Source organism: Triticum urartu, chromosome 5A (genome assembly GCF_056163025.1).
Source record: "Triticum urartu cultivar PI428250 chromosome 5A, HENAU_Tu73, whole genome shotgun sequence".
Taxonomy (NCBI): domain Eukaryota; kingdom Viridiplantae; phylum Streptophyta; class Magnoliopsida; order Poales; family Poaceae; genus Triticum; species Triticum urartu.
In genome coordinates, this window is record NC_141877.1 from 52,329,258 (window position 1) to 52,348,461 (window position 19,204).

Sequence of the window (19,204 nt, forward strand, 5' to 3'; positions counted from 1 at the left end):
TTTAAACTTTGCATCAAAGTAGGTTGTCTAGATATGCAACTAGGTGAGGAACCTATATGATGCAACAACAACAAGCACACAAGCAAGCAAGGGATATAATATAAATAAGCTTGCACAAGTAAAGGCACGAGATAACCAAGAGTGGAGCCGATGAAGACGAGGATGTGTTACCGAAGTTCCTCCCTTTTGAGGGGAAGTACGTCTCCGTTGGAGCGGTGTGGAGGCACAAAGCTCCCCAAGAAGCCACTAGGGCCACCGTATTCTCCTCACGCCCTCACACAATGTGAGATGTCATGATTTCACTATTGGTGCCCTTGGAGGCGGCGACCGGACCTTTACAAACAAGGTTGGGGCTATCTCCACAACTTAATTGGAGGCTCCCAACAACACCACGAAGCTTCACCACAATGGAATATGGCTCCACGGTGACCTCAACCGTCTAGGGTTCTCAAACACCCAAGAGTAACAAGATCCGTGAGGGATTAGTGGGGGAATCAAATATCTCTTGGTGGATGTGTAGATCGAGGCCTTCTCAACCAATCCCTAGGAGATCAACAAGTTTGATCGGCTAGGGAGAGAGATCGGGCGAGAATGGAGCTTGGAGCAATAATGGAGCTTAGAGGTGGAAGAGGTGGTCAACTCGGAGAAGAAGACACCCCTTATATAGTGGAAGAATAAATCCAACCATTATCCACCAACTCAGCCTGTGAAGCATGGTATTACTGCGCCGGGGACGCGGTACTACCGCAAGGGCACACGGTACTACTGCAAGGCACTATGGTAGTACCGCCCATGCAGTAGTATCTAGACTAGCCCTGAAGCTGTGAGGCAGAGGACGGTAGAACCGCTGGCACGGTACTATCGCTCCCCCTTGCGGTACTACCGCAAGGCAGAGATAGCCTAGATTTGGGAAGGCACGGTCGTACAAAAATACATCCGTGGCAGCTTCCGCTGAGTTGGGGTCTATGCAAAAGTCAGACACGGTAGTACCGTAAGCTAGGAGCGGTACTACCGCACGGGGCGCGGATATAAAAAATTACATCTGCCCCTACTGCCGCGCATGCTGCTGAGCCTGGCCAGAGCGCACAGTACTACCGCGCCCCTGGAGCGGTACTATCGCGTAGGGCGCAGATGTAAAAAATTACATCCGCCCCTACTACCCCAAAGCTGCAGTGCCTGGTCTGAGACCATAGTACTACCGCTCCAAGGAAGCGGTACTACTATGGGCACTTGCAGTACTACCGCGCCAGAGGCCGGTACTACCGCAAGGGCCTGTGGTACTACCGCTCCTAGGAGCAGTACTACCGCATGCCCAAGTTCAGCAAACATGACATTTTGCATAGACAAGAGAAGACGGAGGATGCTCCAAAGTGCCAAAGGAAAGGAGGTGCAAACGGAGAAGACGTGTACGTGATGATTCCACCCAAACCTTTTCAAAGCGGACCCCCTCTTAATAGTACGGCTTTCCTACTACTCAAAACCACCAAAAATAAACGTAGAGAAACCCCGTCTCCAATAGTCTTCGAGGGGTACCAAATCGTCTTATGCCTAGTCATGATATATCTAAAATACTCAATGCACACAATTAGTCCGCAAAAGCATTATCATCTATCACCAAAGCAACTAAGGAATGAAGATGCTCTTACAGCTTAGCACTATGATCGTTTAGTTTATTGCTATTACATTCTCCATAACTTATACATGTTCCTATGGCTATGAGATTATGCAACTCCCGAATACTGGAGGAACACTTAGTGTGCTATCAAACATCACAATGTAACTGGGTGATTATAAAGATGTTCTGCAGGTGTCTCCGATGGTGTTTGTTGAGTTGGCATAGATCGAGATTAGGATTTGTCACTCCGATTGTCGGAGAGGTATCTCTGGGCCCTCTCGGTAATGCACATCACTATGAGCCTTGCAAGCAATGTGACTAATGAGTTAGTTGCGGGATGATGCATTATGGAACGAGTAAAGAGACTTGCCGGCAACGAGATTGAACTAGGTATGATGATACCGACGATCGATTCTCGGGCAAGTAACATACCGATGACAAAGGGAACAACGTGTGTTGTTATGCGGTTTGACCAATAAATATCTTCGTAGAATATGTAGGAACCAATCTGAGCATCCAGGTTCCGCTATTGGTTATTGACTGGAGATGAGTCTCGGTCATGTCTACATAGTTCTCGAACTCGTATTGTCCGCACACTTAACGTTCGATGACGATATGTATTATGGGTTATGTGATTTGATGTACCAAAGGTTGTTCGGAGTCCCGGATGTGATCATGGACATGACAAGGAGTCTCGAAATGGTCAAGACATGAAGATTGATATATTGGAAGGTTATGTTTGGACACTGGAAAGGTTTCGGATAAGTTCCGGCATTTTCCGGATTACCGGGGGTTACTGGAACCCTCCAGGGGGTTAATGGGCCTTCATGGGCTTTAGTGGAAGAGAGGAGGAGGCGGCCAAGAGGAGGGGCGCGCCCCCCAAGCCCAATCCGAATTGGGGAGGGGGCCGGCCCCCCTTTCCTTCTTCCCCTCCGATTTGGACTAGGAAAGGGGGGAATCCTACTCGCGCCCCCCAAGCCCAATCCGAATTGGGGAGGGGGGCCGGCCCCCCTTTCCTTCTTCCCCTCCGAGTTGGACTAGGAAAGGGGGGAACCTACTCCTAGTAGGAGTAGGATCCCCCCCCCTTGGGCTCGCCCTATGAGGCCGGCCGGCCCCTCCTCCACTGCTTTATATACGAGGGAGAGGGGCACCCCATAGACACACAAGTTGATCTCTTAGCCGTGTGCGGTGCCCGCCTCCACAGATTTCCAACTCGGTCATATTGTCGTAGTTCTTACGCGAAGCCCTGCGTCGGTAACTTCATCATCACCGTCAACACGCCGTTGTGCTGACGAAACTCTCCCTCGGCCTCAGCTGGATCTAGAGTTTGAGGGATGTCACCGAGCTGAACTTGTGCAGATCACGGAGGTGTTGTGTGTTCAGTACTTGATCGGTTGGATCGTGAAGACGTTCGACTACATCAACCGCGTTACTCAATGCTTTCGCTTTCGGTCTATGAGGGTATGTGGACACACTCTCCTCGCTCGTTGCTATGCTTCTCCTAGATAGATCTTGCATGATCGTAGGCAAAATTTTGAACTACTACGTTCCCCAACAGTGCACGCTTATTGCGCGTCCGCTGGAGCCCCTATATCGATTATGCGCGCACTAAAACGGACAAATTGCGGCGCGACACTTATTTAGTGCGGCTGTTGGAGATCCTCTAACCCCTTGATATCGTTGGCGAAGCTGAGATCGACCTCCAGTAACACCCTACCCTCCTATCATGGTCGATGTGTTCTTGCAGCGAAGCGGGCAGAGCCAGCCAGCCCGATGAGGCAGTCGCCTTCATCACGATCAAGCCTTTGGGCTCCACACAGAAGGGCAGCACGTGCCCCACGATGTTGGTGATGCCCGAGTACAACGCCTGCATGGCCCCGCCTCCATCGTCTTAAATGATGGGAAGTGCAATATTTCTATAATTGAACTTCTAATGATTTTCCTGCCCTTTTGGGTCCACTGAGTTTATATGGTCATTTCATATTGCTCTGTGTGTTGGTAATCAAGCTAAAGTTGATTTTGTGGTGATTTGGTTCGGTTGTGATGCAAGATTAACTCTGTTGCTGTGATGGAAATTTGAACTCTGGTAGAAGATTTGCATGGGCCAGTAACCAAAAAGTACCTGTGATGGCTGATATAGATAGGATATTTGTTTCCACTTGTTGAGATGCACATTTTCCCACTACTACTCTTCTGCCTGCTTTAGCAAAGGCACACGATGAACACACTCCTCTTATGTTACAGTGTGGGGCTTTAACCCCTAATAATAGATCTTTTTGTTTGGCTCAAAATTGATTATTACCATCAGGTAGTTGAGCATTCATGGACTATAAACTTTTCCATAGTAAGGATCCCACTTAGATCTGGCAGGATCAGATATGATGCATTACTAACAAAATACATATAATCTCTAAAAAGAGGAACATTGCCAATTTGTTCAAGGTATTTTTGGCGTCATTTTTTAGATCATGCTCCTTAACTTATTAAGCCTGATGTAGCCGCTGAGTAGCACAGAGGTAGAGGTTTTCTTGTAGTTTTTTCTTAGTGAAAGATCCAATCTAGTGTCAATAACAGAAATGAGTGTGGTGTTAGGTTCAGAGTTTTGTTGTCAAAATGGCACTAATTTGCTTTTATTTCCCTCAGATTGGACACCACAAATAAGTTATCAGTCATTGTTTAATTTCTCTCTATGGCTCTCTGCATTCTATGTCGATCACCTTGTAAAGACCCCATTTGAAGAATTTTTATGTTTACCTTGTATGAAGTGTGATTTATCGTTGAGCAATCTGCTACTAGTTTTAGCAAAGATGCATATATTTGCAATATGGCAATGGTTTATAGGACTTTTTTACTTACCAGCAGATTGACAATGTTCAACTGAAGGTTGGTTTATTTACATTTTGTTTAAGGTTTTGGTTATTTGCAACTCATGAGTTCTTGTTAGACTGCTATACAACTAGAAGAGGTTTGGACTTCTTTTCACTTACTCACCACATTTGTTTTGTGTCGTATTTAATTTGAGAGACCTAACTCGTTTCTTTGAATATACTAGGGGTGCATTTGCTCGAATCAGGACAACATCACGGCTATTTTTTACCTCCACTTTTGATAGAACACATCAGTGTCAATTATTTTGACATCATGCAAATGCTACAGTTCACCATAGTGTCTGAACTTATTGAACATATCTGGATGTTGTTGGAAACACGTCGATCCACCGAAGACAACTTATCACACAAGTACAAGAAACATCACCAAGATTTGTTAACGAGATTCACCGTCATGGCTTATCCCTGAGGTATTGATTACAAACGTTTCTTCCATGTGCTAAATCGACATAGTATAATTGACTATAAGCTCACTGAGGCCATCAGATAGGTTTTCAACCACTGCTGCCATGGCCGGTCCGGCCACCCCTACCACGAGTACCCTGGCAGTTTCTCTCATGATATTTGCCCAACCCACCAGTTTATCTCTAGTCTATTTGGCTACCTGTGGTGCCCTTATATAATAAGCCCGGGTTATACATGTTCTACTTTAACAGTTAACCCTCCGCTTATTACAAGTCCAACTGTAGTAGAACTTGTACACATAATATTCTACACATATCTGAACACATGTTATACAACAAGCAACAAGCAGAACAACTCTTACACATGTAAACTCTAAGAACGACTATCGAGGGTAGCTCGCGGACAACACAAACTCTTCTTCTTGACTAGATTGCCTACTCATGTTCTCCAAGCTTGTCCTTCTTATAAGCGATGTATGTCTTGCTGCCAAATAACTCATGTCATTTGTTTCTGCTTGCAATTTGTCCCTAAGCAGATCACGCTCCTCGGGTCCTTGAAGGGATTCTAGTGTCATCTCCACTGACCTCATGGTTGGTCGTGCCTCTACTCTTAGCTTTCTACATGACACAGCTAGAGCGGCTACTTCTACTTGGCTACCTCCCTCCTCCCTGACCTGTGAATCCACTATTTCTACCAATTTATCTTTTGCAGGTAGTTCAATGAATTGTGCAGCAAGCCCATCACCTTTAGATGATCTGTACATAATTGGCATCTGCCTTGTAAGCAACTCAATAAGAATTACTCCAAAACTATAAAAAAAACACTTTTCTGTTAGACGACCATGATAAAACTATGTGGGATCTAAATATCCTAAAGTGCCTTGCACCATAGTTGTTATCCCTGCCTGGTCCTTGGGAATGTACCTTGAAGCTCCAAAGTCAGACACCTTTGTTGTCAATGCATCATCAAGAAGTATATTGCTAGACTTGATATCTCTATGTATTACAGGGACAGAAATACCCGAATGAAGGTAAGCAAGAACTTTGGCAATTTCTGTTGCAATCCTTAATATGTCTTAACAACGTACTGATCTTAGTGGTTTCTTGTGAAGATAATCACATAGGATTCCATTGGAAATGAACTCATAAGCCAACAAAGGAACTTCTGTCTCAAGGAAACATCCAAAAAGCTTTACGATGTTCCTATGATTGATCTATGAGAGTATGGCAACTTCATTTATAAACTCGTTAATCTCTCTCTTGACCACAATATTTTGACTTTTTGATGGCAACAACATGCAAATCTGACAAAATTCCTTTGTACACAGTACCATGACCTCCACCACCAAGCTTACGAGGAATGGTCATTCTCTCTGCAATGTCTGACCTATGTGATACTAGTTGTTGCAACAATTGTCCACGATTTTGATTGAAGAACTTTTGTCTCACCTTTTTTCACTTTGATGCTTAAACTTGCGGATTATTATCAATGAGCCGAGAAATAAAAGTACAATAGTTGGGCCACTAGAAACTGATAGACCAATGACTAAACCTGCAAAAAAAGAATGGTGGAGCGTGAGTATAGGGTTTGGGATGCCATAACTCAAATAGGCGAGGGAAGAGATACGAGGCTGGTTTTAGGGGTTGAGTCTTGGAAATGAGAGAGATACCAACTATGGGACTGGTAGACCTATAATCAATTGTTTATACTAGGTTCAGATTTCTAAAAGTTCAAAGTATTCAGAAAAATTGATCGCATATCCAAGTAACCCAACTATAAAGAGGGACAGTAACTAACTTTGGTAAGTACGATAACCCGCTAGGTACCAAATCCCATGTAGATCACAAGGAAAATGATGCAAAAAGAGTGTGCAACCAGAGAGAGTGTTGATTTTTTTTACAATTTTGGACTAGAATTGTCTATTAGTGCGAGTGTTAAATTATATAATGTCATGGAATGGTTTTTTTTGCGGGAAACACTTCGGCTGTTCTTTGTACTACCTTGATTGTTATTGTCATGGAATGTTTAACCGTACATATATTCTGGATGGCCTTATTAGTTTTTCTATGGATCTAAAAATGTGCATGTTGTTGTGGAATTTTTTATTATATTTTTGTATGAATGATGACCCCATTCCACTCTTATACAATTGTGTGATTCCGTTCTTATGCGGTTGTGTGATACAATTGCTTTATTCAAGGTTGTCGGCACTTGCCATAATGTATTTTTACAATCTAATTTTGTTAGCAGAAATGTGAATTGCATCTGCATTGCATAGTTGATAATAGCTTCTTATTCATGTATCCTACCCTGTTTTGCATGGCTTAGGACCCAATACACAGAGCTAACTCACATGAAAATACTGGTCGAATTTAAGACAATAAAAGGGAGTTTGTAAATATAATCGAGAAGGAATGATATTGTTGCACTTGCTCCCTAATTTCCAAAATGTTAGTCATTGTAAGGTTATTTAAAATCATACCTTTTAAAGTTTGACAAAACAAATATAAAAATATATCCACACATCTTTGACACTGAATAAACATCATAACAACATGTTTAATAATTGGTTGATGAAGCTAGTTTTTTGTTATAGATATTGGCAATATTATGATGGACTTGGTAAAATTTAAAGAGCATTTACTTTGAGTAAACCTAAAAAGACTAACATTTGGGTGCTGAGGTACTGCCATGCCGGATTTCTGCCGCTCTGATGAGGCGATCCAAGCGCAGCCTCAGCAAAAAGCTAACAAGCAGATTAGCTAAAGAAAGCCCCATGCGTCGCCCCTACTCGGGCGACTCGGGCGGCGCCCAAACCCTAGCCATCGGGGCCGCGATCTCCCTCTTCCCCTCCCTCCGCCGCTGTCGGAGGATGCCACCGGGCTAAACCCAGAGGCCGACGACGGTGGCGGGGGACCCCCTGTCCCCCGCGTCTTAGGGGTGGTGCGATGCCCTTAAACGCGTGGTGGTGCAGCCGATCCAATCTATGTGTCACGGCGGCGATGGTTGCGGCAGGCGGCGGCGTGGTGGCTGGCCCTGCCTTGGGCGATGGTAGCTGCATGTGCGGCGCATCACTGTACCGCGAATGGCGGTGGCTGCGGGCGGCAGCGGCGGCGTGCCATCGGGCGGCGGATCGGCGGTAGCAGTGTGGAGGGCCTGGTGGACTATTCGGCGGCGCGTCTGGCCAGATCTGATTTGGCCGGTGCAACCGGCGGTGGTGGCCATCTCCTCCATCAGAGGTGGTCGGCCTTAGGCTGGATAACTAGATCTCGAGATCCGTCATCTAGTCCCGGGTATGAATCAGGAAGACAGAGTTGCCGGTGAAAACCGAGCCGAGGGCAGGCGATGGCAGCGTTCTGCGCCATTACCTTGATGAAGGCATCATCGTGTAACTTTTGTCGACCCACTCATGCTACTCTAGGGAAAAACCCTAGGATCTGGTCTTCCAGATCAGACAATGGCGGTACTATGTGTCGTTTCTTTCTTGAGAGCATCGTTGGTGGAGCAGCGCTGGAAGACAGAGGCATGAGGTGGAGCGTCTTCGTCTTGCATGGAGCTTTGGTGGAGATGTCAAGTCATGCCTAGTCGGCAGGTGCTACGCTGTGTCATGTCTGGTCGGCAGGTGCTACGCGTGACAGATCCTCCAGAATCTTCGCGTCTGGATGGACGAGTGTAGGCTAGTGACGCCATTGGGCGCCGTGGTGGCATCGACGGATGGACGAATTGGCAAGGATGATGCAGATCTCTCTCCTAAAGATGGGTTAGCGGTCCGATGATGATAGCGGCTTCTAAAACGTGTTCATGTGGTGTACGCTTTAGGTCTGCTACACTGGCTATTCGTTCCGATACATTATGTGGATGGATCGGCGATGACACCAGTTTTAGATATGGGGAGTGAGAGTACTCCACATTATCGAGTTTTGTAGGTGTGAGTAGTGGCTTTGGGTGGCTTGATTTATGTTCTTGTTAGATCTCTGTTGAATAATAAATAAAGATGGCCGTATGCATCGATTGATGGAGAGGCCGAGGTTTTAACCTCCTTTTCGAAAATAAAAAAAGACTAACATTTGAGAATGGAGTGCACTTGTCTTAAAACTATATATATGTGATCCTAAGGAAGGTAAAAAAACTAAGTACAATGGTCCTCACCTGTGTTCATAGACTTTGACACATCCATTACGTTGGGTGGCGTTGCCTTGGAATCCTCATGGGAACATGCAATCGAAAGACCCGTCGATGTTGGTACACTTGGGGCGTGTTTGGTTGCCCGCATCGAGCCCAACCAGGCCCGCATGGGAAGGAAGAGGCCTATTTGGTTGCATGGACTCACTATTGGGCCTGCATCGCACGCTTCTCAAAGCAGCCTAGAGCCTGGCTCGCTGGAAATGCTCGGATCGGCAGTTTCTTGCGAGCCAGGCTGAGTGCGGTGCGAGGTCGCACGGGCGGGTGCGACACGAGGGAGAGGGGGATGACGGGAGATGGAAATCTAGCGATGTCTCGGCGCCAAATCTAGGCTCACCCCCTTTCACTCGCTCACCCATAGCCACTACCCCCCTTTATTCCCTACTGCCTCACCACCGGTGACGGCTACGATTTCAGATCTGCGCTAGAGGCGGCGGGGGGTGACTGCAGCAGCGGCGGAAGAGGCGGCGGCGTTTGCGGCGGATCTGGTGCTCCCCTTGCTATTGGCCACCGCCTGGTCGACCTTGTCTGTGATATGGCTCCCCCTACGCTGCCCTCATCTCCAATGCCGGTAAGCAGCACCCCTCCCCTTTGTTAGCTCGGTGGTTAGGCCGTTAGGCTAGGTGTAGGATCCATTTCCCACTGAATGAACCGTCGATGTCGACTAGGTTATGGGCGCACGGATGAGGCTGATAATTCAGGCAATAACCCTGATTAGTGTGATTCAGGCATGGGTCATGTTCATGCACCGGAGAGCTGTTCGTCGTGCTGGGAGACCTTTGATCCGCTATGGTCCATTCTTTGTCCGGGAACAGGAGAGGATCCAAAATCTGAACTGCATCTAGAACTGCAATGACGTCGAGGCTTTGCGGATGCTTCGAATGAAAAGAGCACCATTTGCCAGGCTTGTCGGGACCTTCGGGAGTAGGGGGCTGCTACAAGATAACATCAACACATGTGTCGAAGAGCAAGTGGCCATTTTCCTCCATGTTGTTGGCCATAACCAGAGGTTCAAGGTCATTCACAACACGTTGAGGAGATCAATGGATACCATCTCTAGGTACTTCAAGAAGGTGCTTTTTGCTATTGGGGAGCTTAGAGGAGAGATGATCAGGAGACCATCTGGCCAGATTCCACCCAAGATTCACAGAAGCCCAAGATGGTATCCATACTTCAAGGTGACCATTGAAAATATACACATTTCATGGCTTGATATGCTTGTATTGTTCAAGTTGAGCACTAACACAGGCTTGTGATGCCATTTTCAGGATTGCATTGGGGCAATAGATGGTAATCATGTCACTGCCAGAGTTCCTAGGTCATAGTCTATAGCATACAGGGGGAGGAAGTAGTACACAAGTCAGAATGTGCTTGCTGCTGTTGACTTTGATCTAAAGTTCACATATGTGCAGGCTGGCTGAGAGGGGTCAACGCATGATGCTAACATTCTCAGTGACAACATGAGTCGACCCGATGGGATCAACATCCCCAACGGCAAGTTCTGCCTTGGAGATGCTGGCTATGCATGTCGGCCGGGTATTCTTCCACCCTTCAGGAAAACCAGGTACCATCTCAACGAGTTCTCTGGTAGGAACTATCCTAGAACTACATAGGAGCTGTTTAATCTCAGACACTCCAGCCTTAGAGTAACTGTTAAGAGGACATTTGGAGCTTGGAAGAATAGGTTTAAGATCCTGGATCAGAAGCAATTCCATCCATACTCCACTTAGGTTAAGCTTGTTCTTGCTTGTTGCATTCTACATAACTGGATCCTCCAGTGGGTCTTTGATGAACACGTGCCTAAGGAGGAAGAAGTCGAGCCTGACGATGTTGTTAGCTCCTGCCATGGTGTGGAGGCATTTGACAATGACGCTTGTAAGAACAAAATGTTGGAGTGGGCAGAGGCAATGTGGCTTAACAGAGGTTAGTGCAGGATTTGAAGAAGATGGAAGAAGAAGAAGAAGAAGCATCAGTAGCAGAAGCAGCAGCAGAAGAAGAAGAGGATGAAGATTTGGTAACAGCAACACCGATGAACTATCCCCTATTTAGCTAATGACTCTTAATAATTTGAACTGTCATTTGATAGTAGTTAGGATGAACTGTCATTTGTTTAACTAGCTGGCACTACATGTTCAGATTGTGTGTGGTAAGCTCACCACTAGTTAGAAATGGTGACAACACCTTATGCAGGTTGCAACCAAACACCATGTCATATGTGCATCTAATGCAATGCGGGCAACCAAACGGCGGGTCAAACATGGTTGTCTCATGCAACTAGGTACATGCAGACAACCAAACTATGTGCATCTGGATTTTTTTGCCCGCATCCCCTCCAACCGGCTCACTAGAGCCAGGTTCGCCGGGCCAGGCTGGATTGACAATGTAACCAAACACGCCCTTGCCGAAGCATGAATGTAATTGTGCCTGCTTGCACTCATCAATATCTACATAAAACATCTACATAAACATGAACCTCATCCAGGTGTTGGTGAGCGCCGACGGGATATTGATGTGGCAGCAGCCGACGCTATTGCACCGGCCGCCCCGCGCGCTGTGGCAGTAGGCCACACACAAGTACCTGTAGGACGTCTTGTTCCACGCCCAGGGCCCCCTCCTCCACTCGCATAATTTTAAAGTTGACAAATATTTCTATTAACTCATGACATTTTTTAATCTATTAAAGTTTTACAAATTTTTCGACTAGTTTTTAAAAGCATGATCATTTCAAAATTCATAAATATTTATTCATGATTTACTCATAATATATATTTAATAAATTCAGACTAAAAATTTCTTATTAAACAAAAATATTTTCGTGAAATAAAAAGGATGACAGAAAAACCAATGAAAATTCAGACATGAATCTATTGTTTTTTGAGGTGACATGGTGCGCACCGCCGGAAAACCGGACATGGAGGAATTCACGCACGAAGCAAAAATCGGCCGGCCCATAATCGCGTGGAACCTGTCCATCCGTGCCGCTAGCCCGCTACTCGCCCCCGAGGACCTCTTGCTCGCCGCCACTGAATCCCTAGCAGCAACTGCCATGGCTCCGCCTCCGCGGGGCAACTTCGTCGACCTCAAGGGTGCAAAGAAGGGCAAGAAATCAAACTCCAAGAATGAGGAAAAGCACAGGAAGGAGAAGCACGAGCGTCCTACTGCCGACGAAGCGTCTCTCCGCAACGAGGCCAAAAGGAAGCACAAGGAGCACAGGCTTGTTGTTGTTAATATGGACTGGGATAATATTAAGGTGTGTAACAATTCATTAAGTTTCTATCATCTTGAGAATTAATCCTTTATTCCTAAACAATTTCAGCCATGTTCAAAAGGAAATTTTATTATTTCAGTTGCTTGAGAATCACTTGAAAGAATGTGTTTGAGGCCAACATGTTTCTTTCCTGTAAGGTTAACATGCATTGCAGCACTGTTAACGCATTTGAATATCTATTACAAACTTATAAAACTTCTAGGTTCTGTTTAGATCACAATTTTTAATAGATTCTGGTAAAACAGTAGGAGTTTTGAAAGAAAAAGAAATATATGTTGTTTTCTAGGTTTTTACGTTCATGATCCATGGATTCATGTTATTTAGCTTAAGGATATTTTCATTTCTATTATTTTTGTTTTGTTGAGAACAGGTGAAATTTCTAGCAGTAAAATTCACATGTTTTTAGTTGAGAGATAACTGCGCCAAATATAGAATTCAGGATTAAGAACAAAATCTGAAGTGGTGTCAAATTACTGGGTTCTTTGGTCCAGATATCCCCACATAATGATGACCTGTATATACATAGTTAAACTGGACCATATCTATCTAATACTCAAAACACTGTAACTACTAACTACCATCATTTCTTTGCGTCTTAGGTGCTAATTGTCAAGTATCCAGCCGATAGGAGGTGCTTCCCTGTTACAGTAGTGGAACACAACAGCTTCAACGCATCTGGCATCTGCAAAAACGAAGTGGCCTGCACTCATAATGCTCTTGTCAGCAGAGCTGTGTGCACTAAAGCAATGGTGGTGGCATAAGCCGAATTAGCAGGGAATGTCCATCAGAGTAACAGATGACTGATTGGGTATTTGGGTTTGATTTGGGGTTGACTTTGAGTTGGTAGCCACTAGCCAGCCATTGAGCCCTAAAACTTGATATATAACCTCACAACATCAGTTAAAACTTATCCCTGACGACTTGTTTGGGTAGGGAATCTGAATTCGAGCCCTTAGGATGGAACTAAATTCCAAGACTTTGAAGGTAATCCCCTCACACAAATACACATGTAATACTTGTTTTTGCATTTAAATATGTGCATTTTTTGTTTGGTTAAGTATTAAAGCACTTCCTGTGATTTTTATAGCAACCGAAAAATATATTTTGATACTTAATAGTCCAAATTTAACTTATGATACCCTGTTTTTTTGTTGTTGCTAAACTAAAGATCCAAACAACCCCTTCTCATCCCTGGGTTCAATGATATTTATTCCTTTTTTTGTTCCCTTCAACAGGCAGTGGACTTGTATATGGTGATGACATCTTGCGTCGCGAAAGGTGGGCGAGTTCTATCAGTCTCCATATATCCATCAGAATTTGGACTGGAGTGCATGAATACTGAGACAACACAAGTCCCATCTACTCTTCTTGGTGCCGATGAGGACGAGGATGATGGTGGTGATTATGGGGAAGATGATAACGATGAGGATAAAGACGATGATAACGATGATGTTGATGGCAAAGATGATAGTGAACATGACCCCGAGACCAAGAACAATAGTCTGCGTACTTATGAGCTAAACAGACTGAGGTTAGCAACACAGCAGAGATTTTACCGATTATTATCCCGTTTATTTATATGTTTTTCCGGGACTTACTGAGCAGACTTTGCATGAAATTTTAACCATAGTCTATAATCTTCGCGTTGTTAACTAATACGTCTCCAACGTATCTATAATTTTTGATTGCTCCATGCTATATTATCTACTGTTTTGGATGTTTATGGGCTTTATTATACACTTTTATATCTTTTTGGGACTAACCTATTAACCCAGAGCCCAGTGCCAGTTTCTGTTTTTTACCTTGTTTTAGGGTTTCAAAGAAAAGAAAAAACAAACGGAGTCCAATTGACCTGAAACTTCGCGGAACCTATTTTTGGAAGGAAAGAAGCCCAGAAGACTTGAATTGCACCTAAGGGAAGCTTCGAGGAGGCCACGAGGTAGGGGGGCGCGCCCACCCCCCTGGGCACGCCCTCCACCCTTGTGGGCCCCTCGTGGCCCCCCTGACGTATTCCTTCCGTCTATATATCTCCATATACCCTAAAAACATCGGGGAGCACAATAGATCGGGAGTTCCGCCGCCAGAAGCCTCCGTAGCCACCGAAAGTCAATCTAGACCCGTTCCGGCACCCTGCCGGAGGGGGCAATCCCTCTCCGGTGGCCATCTTCATCATCCATGTGCTCTCCATGACGAGGAGGGAGTAGTTCTCCCTCGGGGCTGAGGGTATATACCAGTAGCTATGTGTTTGATCTCTCTCTCTCTCTCTCTCGTGTTCTTGAGGTGATACGATCTTGATGTATCGTGAGCTTTGCTATTATATTTGGATCCTATGATGTTTTCTCCCCCCTCTACTCTCTTTTAATGGATTGAGTTTCCCCTTTGAAGTTATCTTATCGGATTGAGTCTTTAAAGATTTGAGAACACTTGATGTATGTCTTGCCGTGCGTATGTGTGGTGACAATGGGATACCACGTGATTCACTTGATGTATGTTTTGGTGATCAACTTGCGGGTTCCGCCCATGAACCTATGCATAGGGGTTGACACACGTTTTCGTCATGATTCTTCGGTAGAAACTTTGGGGTACTCTTTGAGGTTCTATGTGTTGGTTGAATAGATGAATCTGAGATTGTGTGATGCATATCGTATAATCATGCCCACGGATACTTGAGGTGACATTGGAGTATCTAGGTGACATTAGGGTTTTGGTTGATTTGTATCTTAAGGTGTTATTCTAGTACGAACTCTAGGGCTGTTTGTGACACTTATAGGAATAGCCTAACGGATTGATTGGAAAGAATAACTTTGAGGTGGTTTCGTACCCTACCATAATCTCTTCGTTCGTTCTCCTCTATTAGTGACTTTGGAGTGACTCTTTGTTGCATGTTGAGGGATAGTTATATGATCCAATTATGTTATCATTGTTGAGGGAACTTACACTAGCGAAAGTATGAACCCTAGGCCTTGTTTACTATCATTGCAATATCGTTTGTGCTCACTTTTATCATTATTTACCTTGCTATTTTCAGATTACAAAAATCTTTATCTACTATCCATATACCACTTGTATCACCATCTCTTCGCCGAACTAGTGCACCTATATAATTTACCATTGTATTGGGTGTGTTGGGGACACAAGAGACTCTTTGTTATTTGGTTGCAGGGTTGTTTGAGAGAGACCATCTTCATCCTACGCCTCCTATGGATTGATAAACCTTAGGTCATCCACTTGAGGGAAATTTGCTACTGTCCTACAAACCTCTGCACTTGGAGGCCCAACAACGTCTACAAGAAGAAGGTTGTGTAGTAGACATCATTAACTTAACTATTAAAATGGTTAAATCCTATCTATAAATGCAACTACGGTGGCTTCTGCTTCACATGTTTGGGATTGCATGCATATATGTCCAAGTAGCCTTGTCCATCCTTCTTTCATATGAACCACATGAAAATGTTACTGTTTGCCAAGGGTTGCCCAGTTATCTCTCTGATGATTGTGTTGATCTTGCTGCAGGTACTACTATGCAGTTGTTGTATGTGATTCCAGTGCAACTGTGAATCACCTATACACGACTCTTGATGGGACTGAGTTCTTGAAAACGGCAAACGTGTTTGATTTGCAGTTTATTCGTGACTCTATGGAGTTCAAGCGCGCTGCTCGTGATGTAGCTATAGAGGTACCTTACTTTGATAGATTGTACCTGCATCCATATTTGTTGGTGGGCATATTAAACTGTTTGCATTTGCCAGCATCAAAGTTTCTCTTTTCAGTAGCTGATGATTCTATTATGTTTCTTTCCATATCGCTTTTCAAAGTTATGATGCTATTTGGGTACAAATTACCTTTCACTTGTGCTAAAAGAGATCTTTTCAGTTTGGTACTTGCTTGACTTCATGCAGGCACCTCCTAGTTACAAGGAGCCTTATTTTGAAACTCCCGCTTTGCAACCTAGCAAAGTTAAGCTCACCTGGGATGATGATGAACCAGATCGTAAGATCTTCAAGTGCAAGTTCAAAGAGGATCAGGTCGGCTCATTTTGTTTGCTGACTTAAAACTGAAAATCACATTGGGTCCGATGGTAGGAACCACATTTTTGTGGGGGTCCGATGGAATCCACACCCCCTACAAGGCGCTTCATCGTGGGTCCTGGGTGCCGATTGTTTCTGCTCACGTTGGATCGGTAAACCCAACCGATGTGTTGCCGCAATCCACTCTAGCAACTCTCAGGCCGAGCTGCTGATTCGTGTTGGGAGCTTTCTGGAGAGGGCGGAGGCGGCCCTGGACAAGCTCTCTCTTGTGTCGGTTGTGTTGCAGTCCACTCCTACGTCACGTCCTTCTAGGTAGGTTGATGTTGTTGGTGGCTTGGTGGCTCAGTGGAGAACAGGGGTGAAGAGCTCTATGCTTGTTTCTCCCCTCAAGCTGCGGACAACTCGTCATCGATGTCTGCCGCCGTAAGCGAGGCCATTGCCATGGTCATCGCCCTGTGTTGCAGATCATGCCCGAGCTTCAACAACTATGTGCGAGACCTGCTTCGCCTCAATCTATGGATCATGTGGAGGTTGGCTCATCGGAGACCCCGGTAGAGGGACATGATTCGCCTCTGTCATGTGACCAACTGGAGGCACCTAAGTCCATCGTGTCAGTGTTATTTGTGGCTGATGATGTTGAGGCGGTTAGTACATTGGTGCCTAATACTTTGGAGCCCAACCAACCGCTCACCTTTGTGGAGCGTGAAGGTTCCGATGTTGCGGTCACCCACTCGCACTAGACCACTGGGCAGGTTTCTGTGCATGACAAGGTCAATGAGATTCTCTTCCAGATGGAGATTCACATCTTGTTCAAACATTTGGAGGCAAATAGCCCTAGATCTGGTAAGGTGATTGTGGAGGAGGCTCTCAAGAGCAAAAGAAAGAAGAGTGGTGCCACAGGAAAGGCGTCTGTAGCTGCTTGATGGTTGGTCATCAGTCTCTTGGGTTGTCCTTATGGTCTGGCTTGTCTTCGTGGATTTGGTGGTGCCCGTGGCCTTCGACCGACTTACTCTTGTTGGGGGCTTGTTTGCAATGTAGCAGTGTGCGGGTTGGTGGTCCTTACGTCTTGGCTATGGTTGTCGGGTTGATCATGCGCTTATGCATGCTCTGTGAGTAATCCACATGTGGTTGGTTTGTATCGGTTTTCGCCCGGTTTTTTTATTAACTAGGCAATTCTCTTCTGCTTAATTAATCGATGAGGCAAATCTTTTGCCTCCAAAACAAAACAACAACAACAACAACAACAACAAAGCCTTTAGTCCCGAACAAGTTCGGGGGGGGGGGGGGGTAGGCTAGAGGTGAAACCCATAAGATCTCGCGACCAACAACGCAAATCTTTTGCCTCCATTTTGAAAAAAAATCAGTTACTTGTTGACTTTATAGATATTAAGGTAGGTAAACCCAGTGTCATGATAATCACTAGTGAAGCTATGAGAGTAGACCATAGCCTAACATTGCAAAATCTCTTCTTACATACGTATATGTATATTCTTGGAAAAGCTGGAGTTGTACAGTGCACACTTGCTGTTATTACAAAATCACATAACTATGGGTTTGCTATTGTTACAAAACCTGTCAGGACAGGCAGTTAGCACTAGTTAATAATAGAGAAAATACATTATCATTGTTGACTCTTGTATTGTTATAGAATCTTCTTTGAACAGCTGTGCCAAATTACTGTTTTTTTTCATTGTAGACTCTTTGTACACTTGTTGTTCTTACAAATTGGCATAACTTGATAATGATGCCATGAATTTTCCTACCCTTTTGTCTCGTGAAAATTTTCAATCTTTTGGTCATCGTTTCTTGTCCTAGATTTTTCCATCTTTGACGGCTTCAATTTTTTCTGTTGCGGTTAGATGACCCTAAAATGTTTTTACCAAGTGATGACAGTGCATCAGATGATGATGTACACGATTCTGGCGATGAGTCTCTGCCAAATGGTATAGCGAAAAGAAAGTTAGTAAACAAGGAAAGGTTGGCTCTTTTACTACAAGGAGATAAATCTGATAAGGAACAAACTGATGACCAGGACATGGAGATAACATTCAACATGGAGTTTGAGGACCTCAGCAAACGTATCCTTGAGAGAAAGAGCACTGAGACGAAGACTGTCTGGGAGATGCACGAAGGAAAAATGAAGGAGAAACCGAAAGCTAGGAAGGGGTTGTCAAAGGATGATGATGACTATTGTGACGAGAATAGAGCTGATGAAAATAATGATTTCTTTGAGGATGAAAAGGTGGGTGAAGAAGTTAAGCCAATCAAGAAACAGAAGGTGAAGGTCAAAGGAAAATTAAAGGATAATAAGCTTCCAGAGGAACATTTTGAGCCAGAAGCCACTAAAGAAGAGTTGGAGCTCTTGGCTGCTGCTGACCAGGATGCAGCCAATGGTGCAAAGGGCAAGAGTAAGAAGGGCAAAAAGGGCAAGGATTGTGTTGAGGACAAACTTCCTGTGATAGATATCAACACAGACGGCCCGAGGTTCTCAGCCATGTTGGAGAATCATCTATTTGCATTGGATCCTACTGAGGTACCACCAGATTCCATAATCATCATATTTCTACCCTGCTAGTGTATAATCTGCATGATCTCCATAGTGTTAATTTATGCTTACCGTGAATGATTTTGTGCAGGAGTGCCACCTTCATGCGAAAACAAGACAGGAAGAAGGGTGCGCATGCAGATGTAGGCACATTGGATAGTGAACCGCCTGTGGAGGAATCACCTCCGGGGAATCCAGATGATGCATCTTCTGAGTAGACGAATCGGAAACATGATGGGGAGAAACTGAAGCTGCTATCTGCTGTCAATTCTC

The 19,204-nt window shown here is 44.8% G+C and overlaps 1 protein-coding gene and 1 pseudogene across 1 annotated transcript in view; one reads left to right on the top strand and one right to left on the bottom strand.

Annotated features, from left to right (window-relative positions):
* Positions 1–5,290: 5,290 nt before the first annotated feature.
* Positions 5,291–8,133, bottom strand: LOC125506744 (wall-associated receptor kinase 4 pseudogene; annotated as a pseudogene).
* A 3,868-nt stretch (positions 8,134–12,001) lies between these two features.
* Positions 12,002–19,204, top strand: part of LOC125506745 (pre-rRNA-processing protein esf1-like) — a 128,871-nt gene continuing 121,668 nt past the window's right edge. The window contains exons 1-5 of the mRNA XM_087523334.1: positions 12,002–12,340; positions 13,594–13,889; positions 15,872–16,034; positions 16,258–16,387; positions 18,246–18,788. Of these exons, the coding sequence (XP_087379460.1) occupies positions 12,002–12,340; positions 13,594–13,889; positions 15,872–16,034; positions 16,258–16,387; positions 18,246–18,788 (1,471 nt within the window). The remainder of the gene's footprint in view (positions 12,341–13,593; positions 13,890–15,871; positions 16,035–16,257; positions 16,388–18,245; positions 18,789–19,204) is intronic.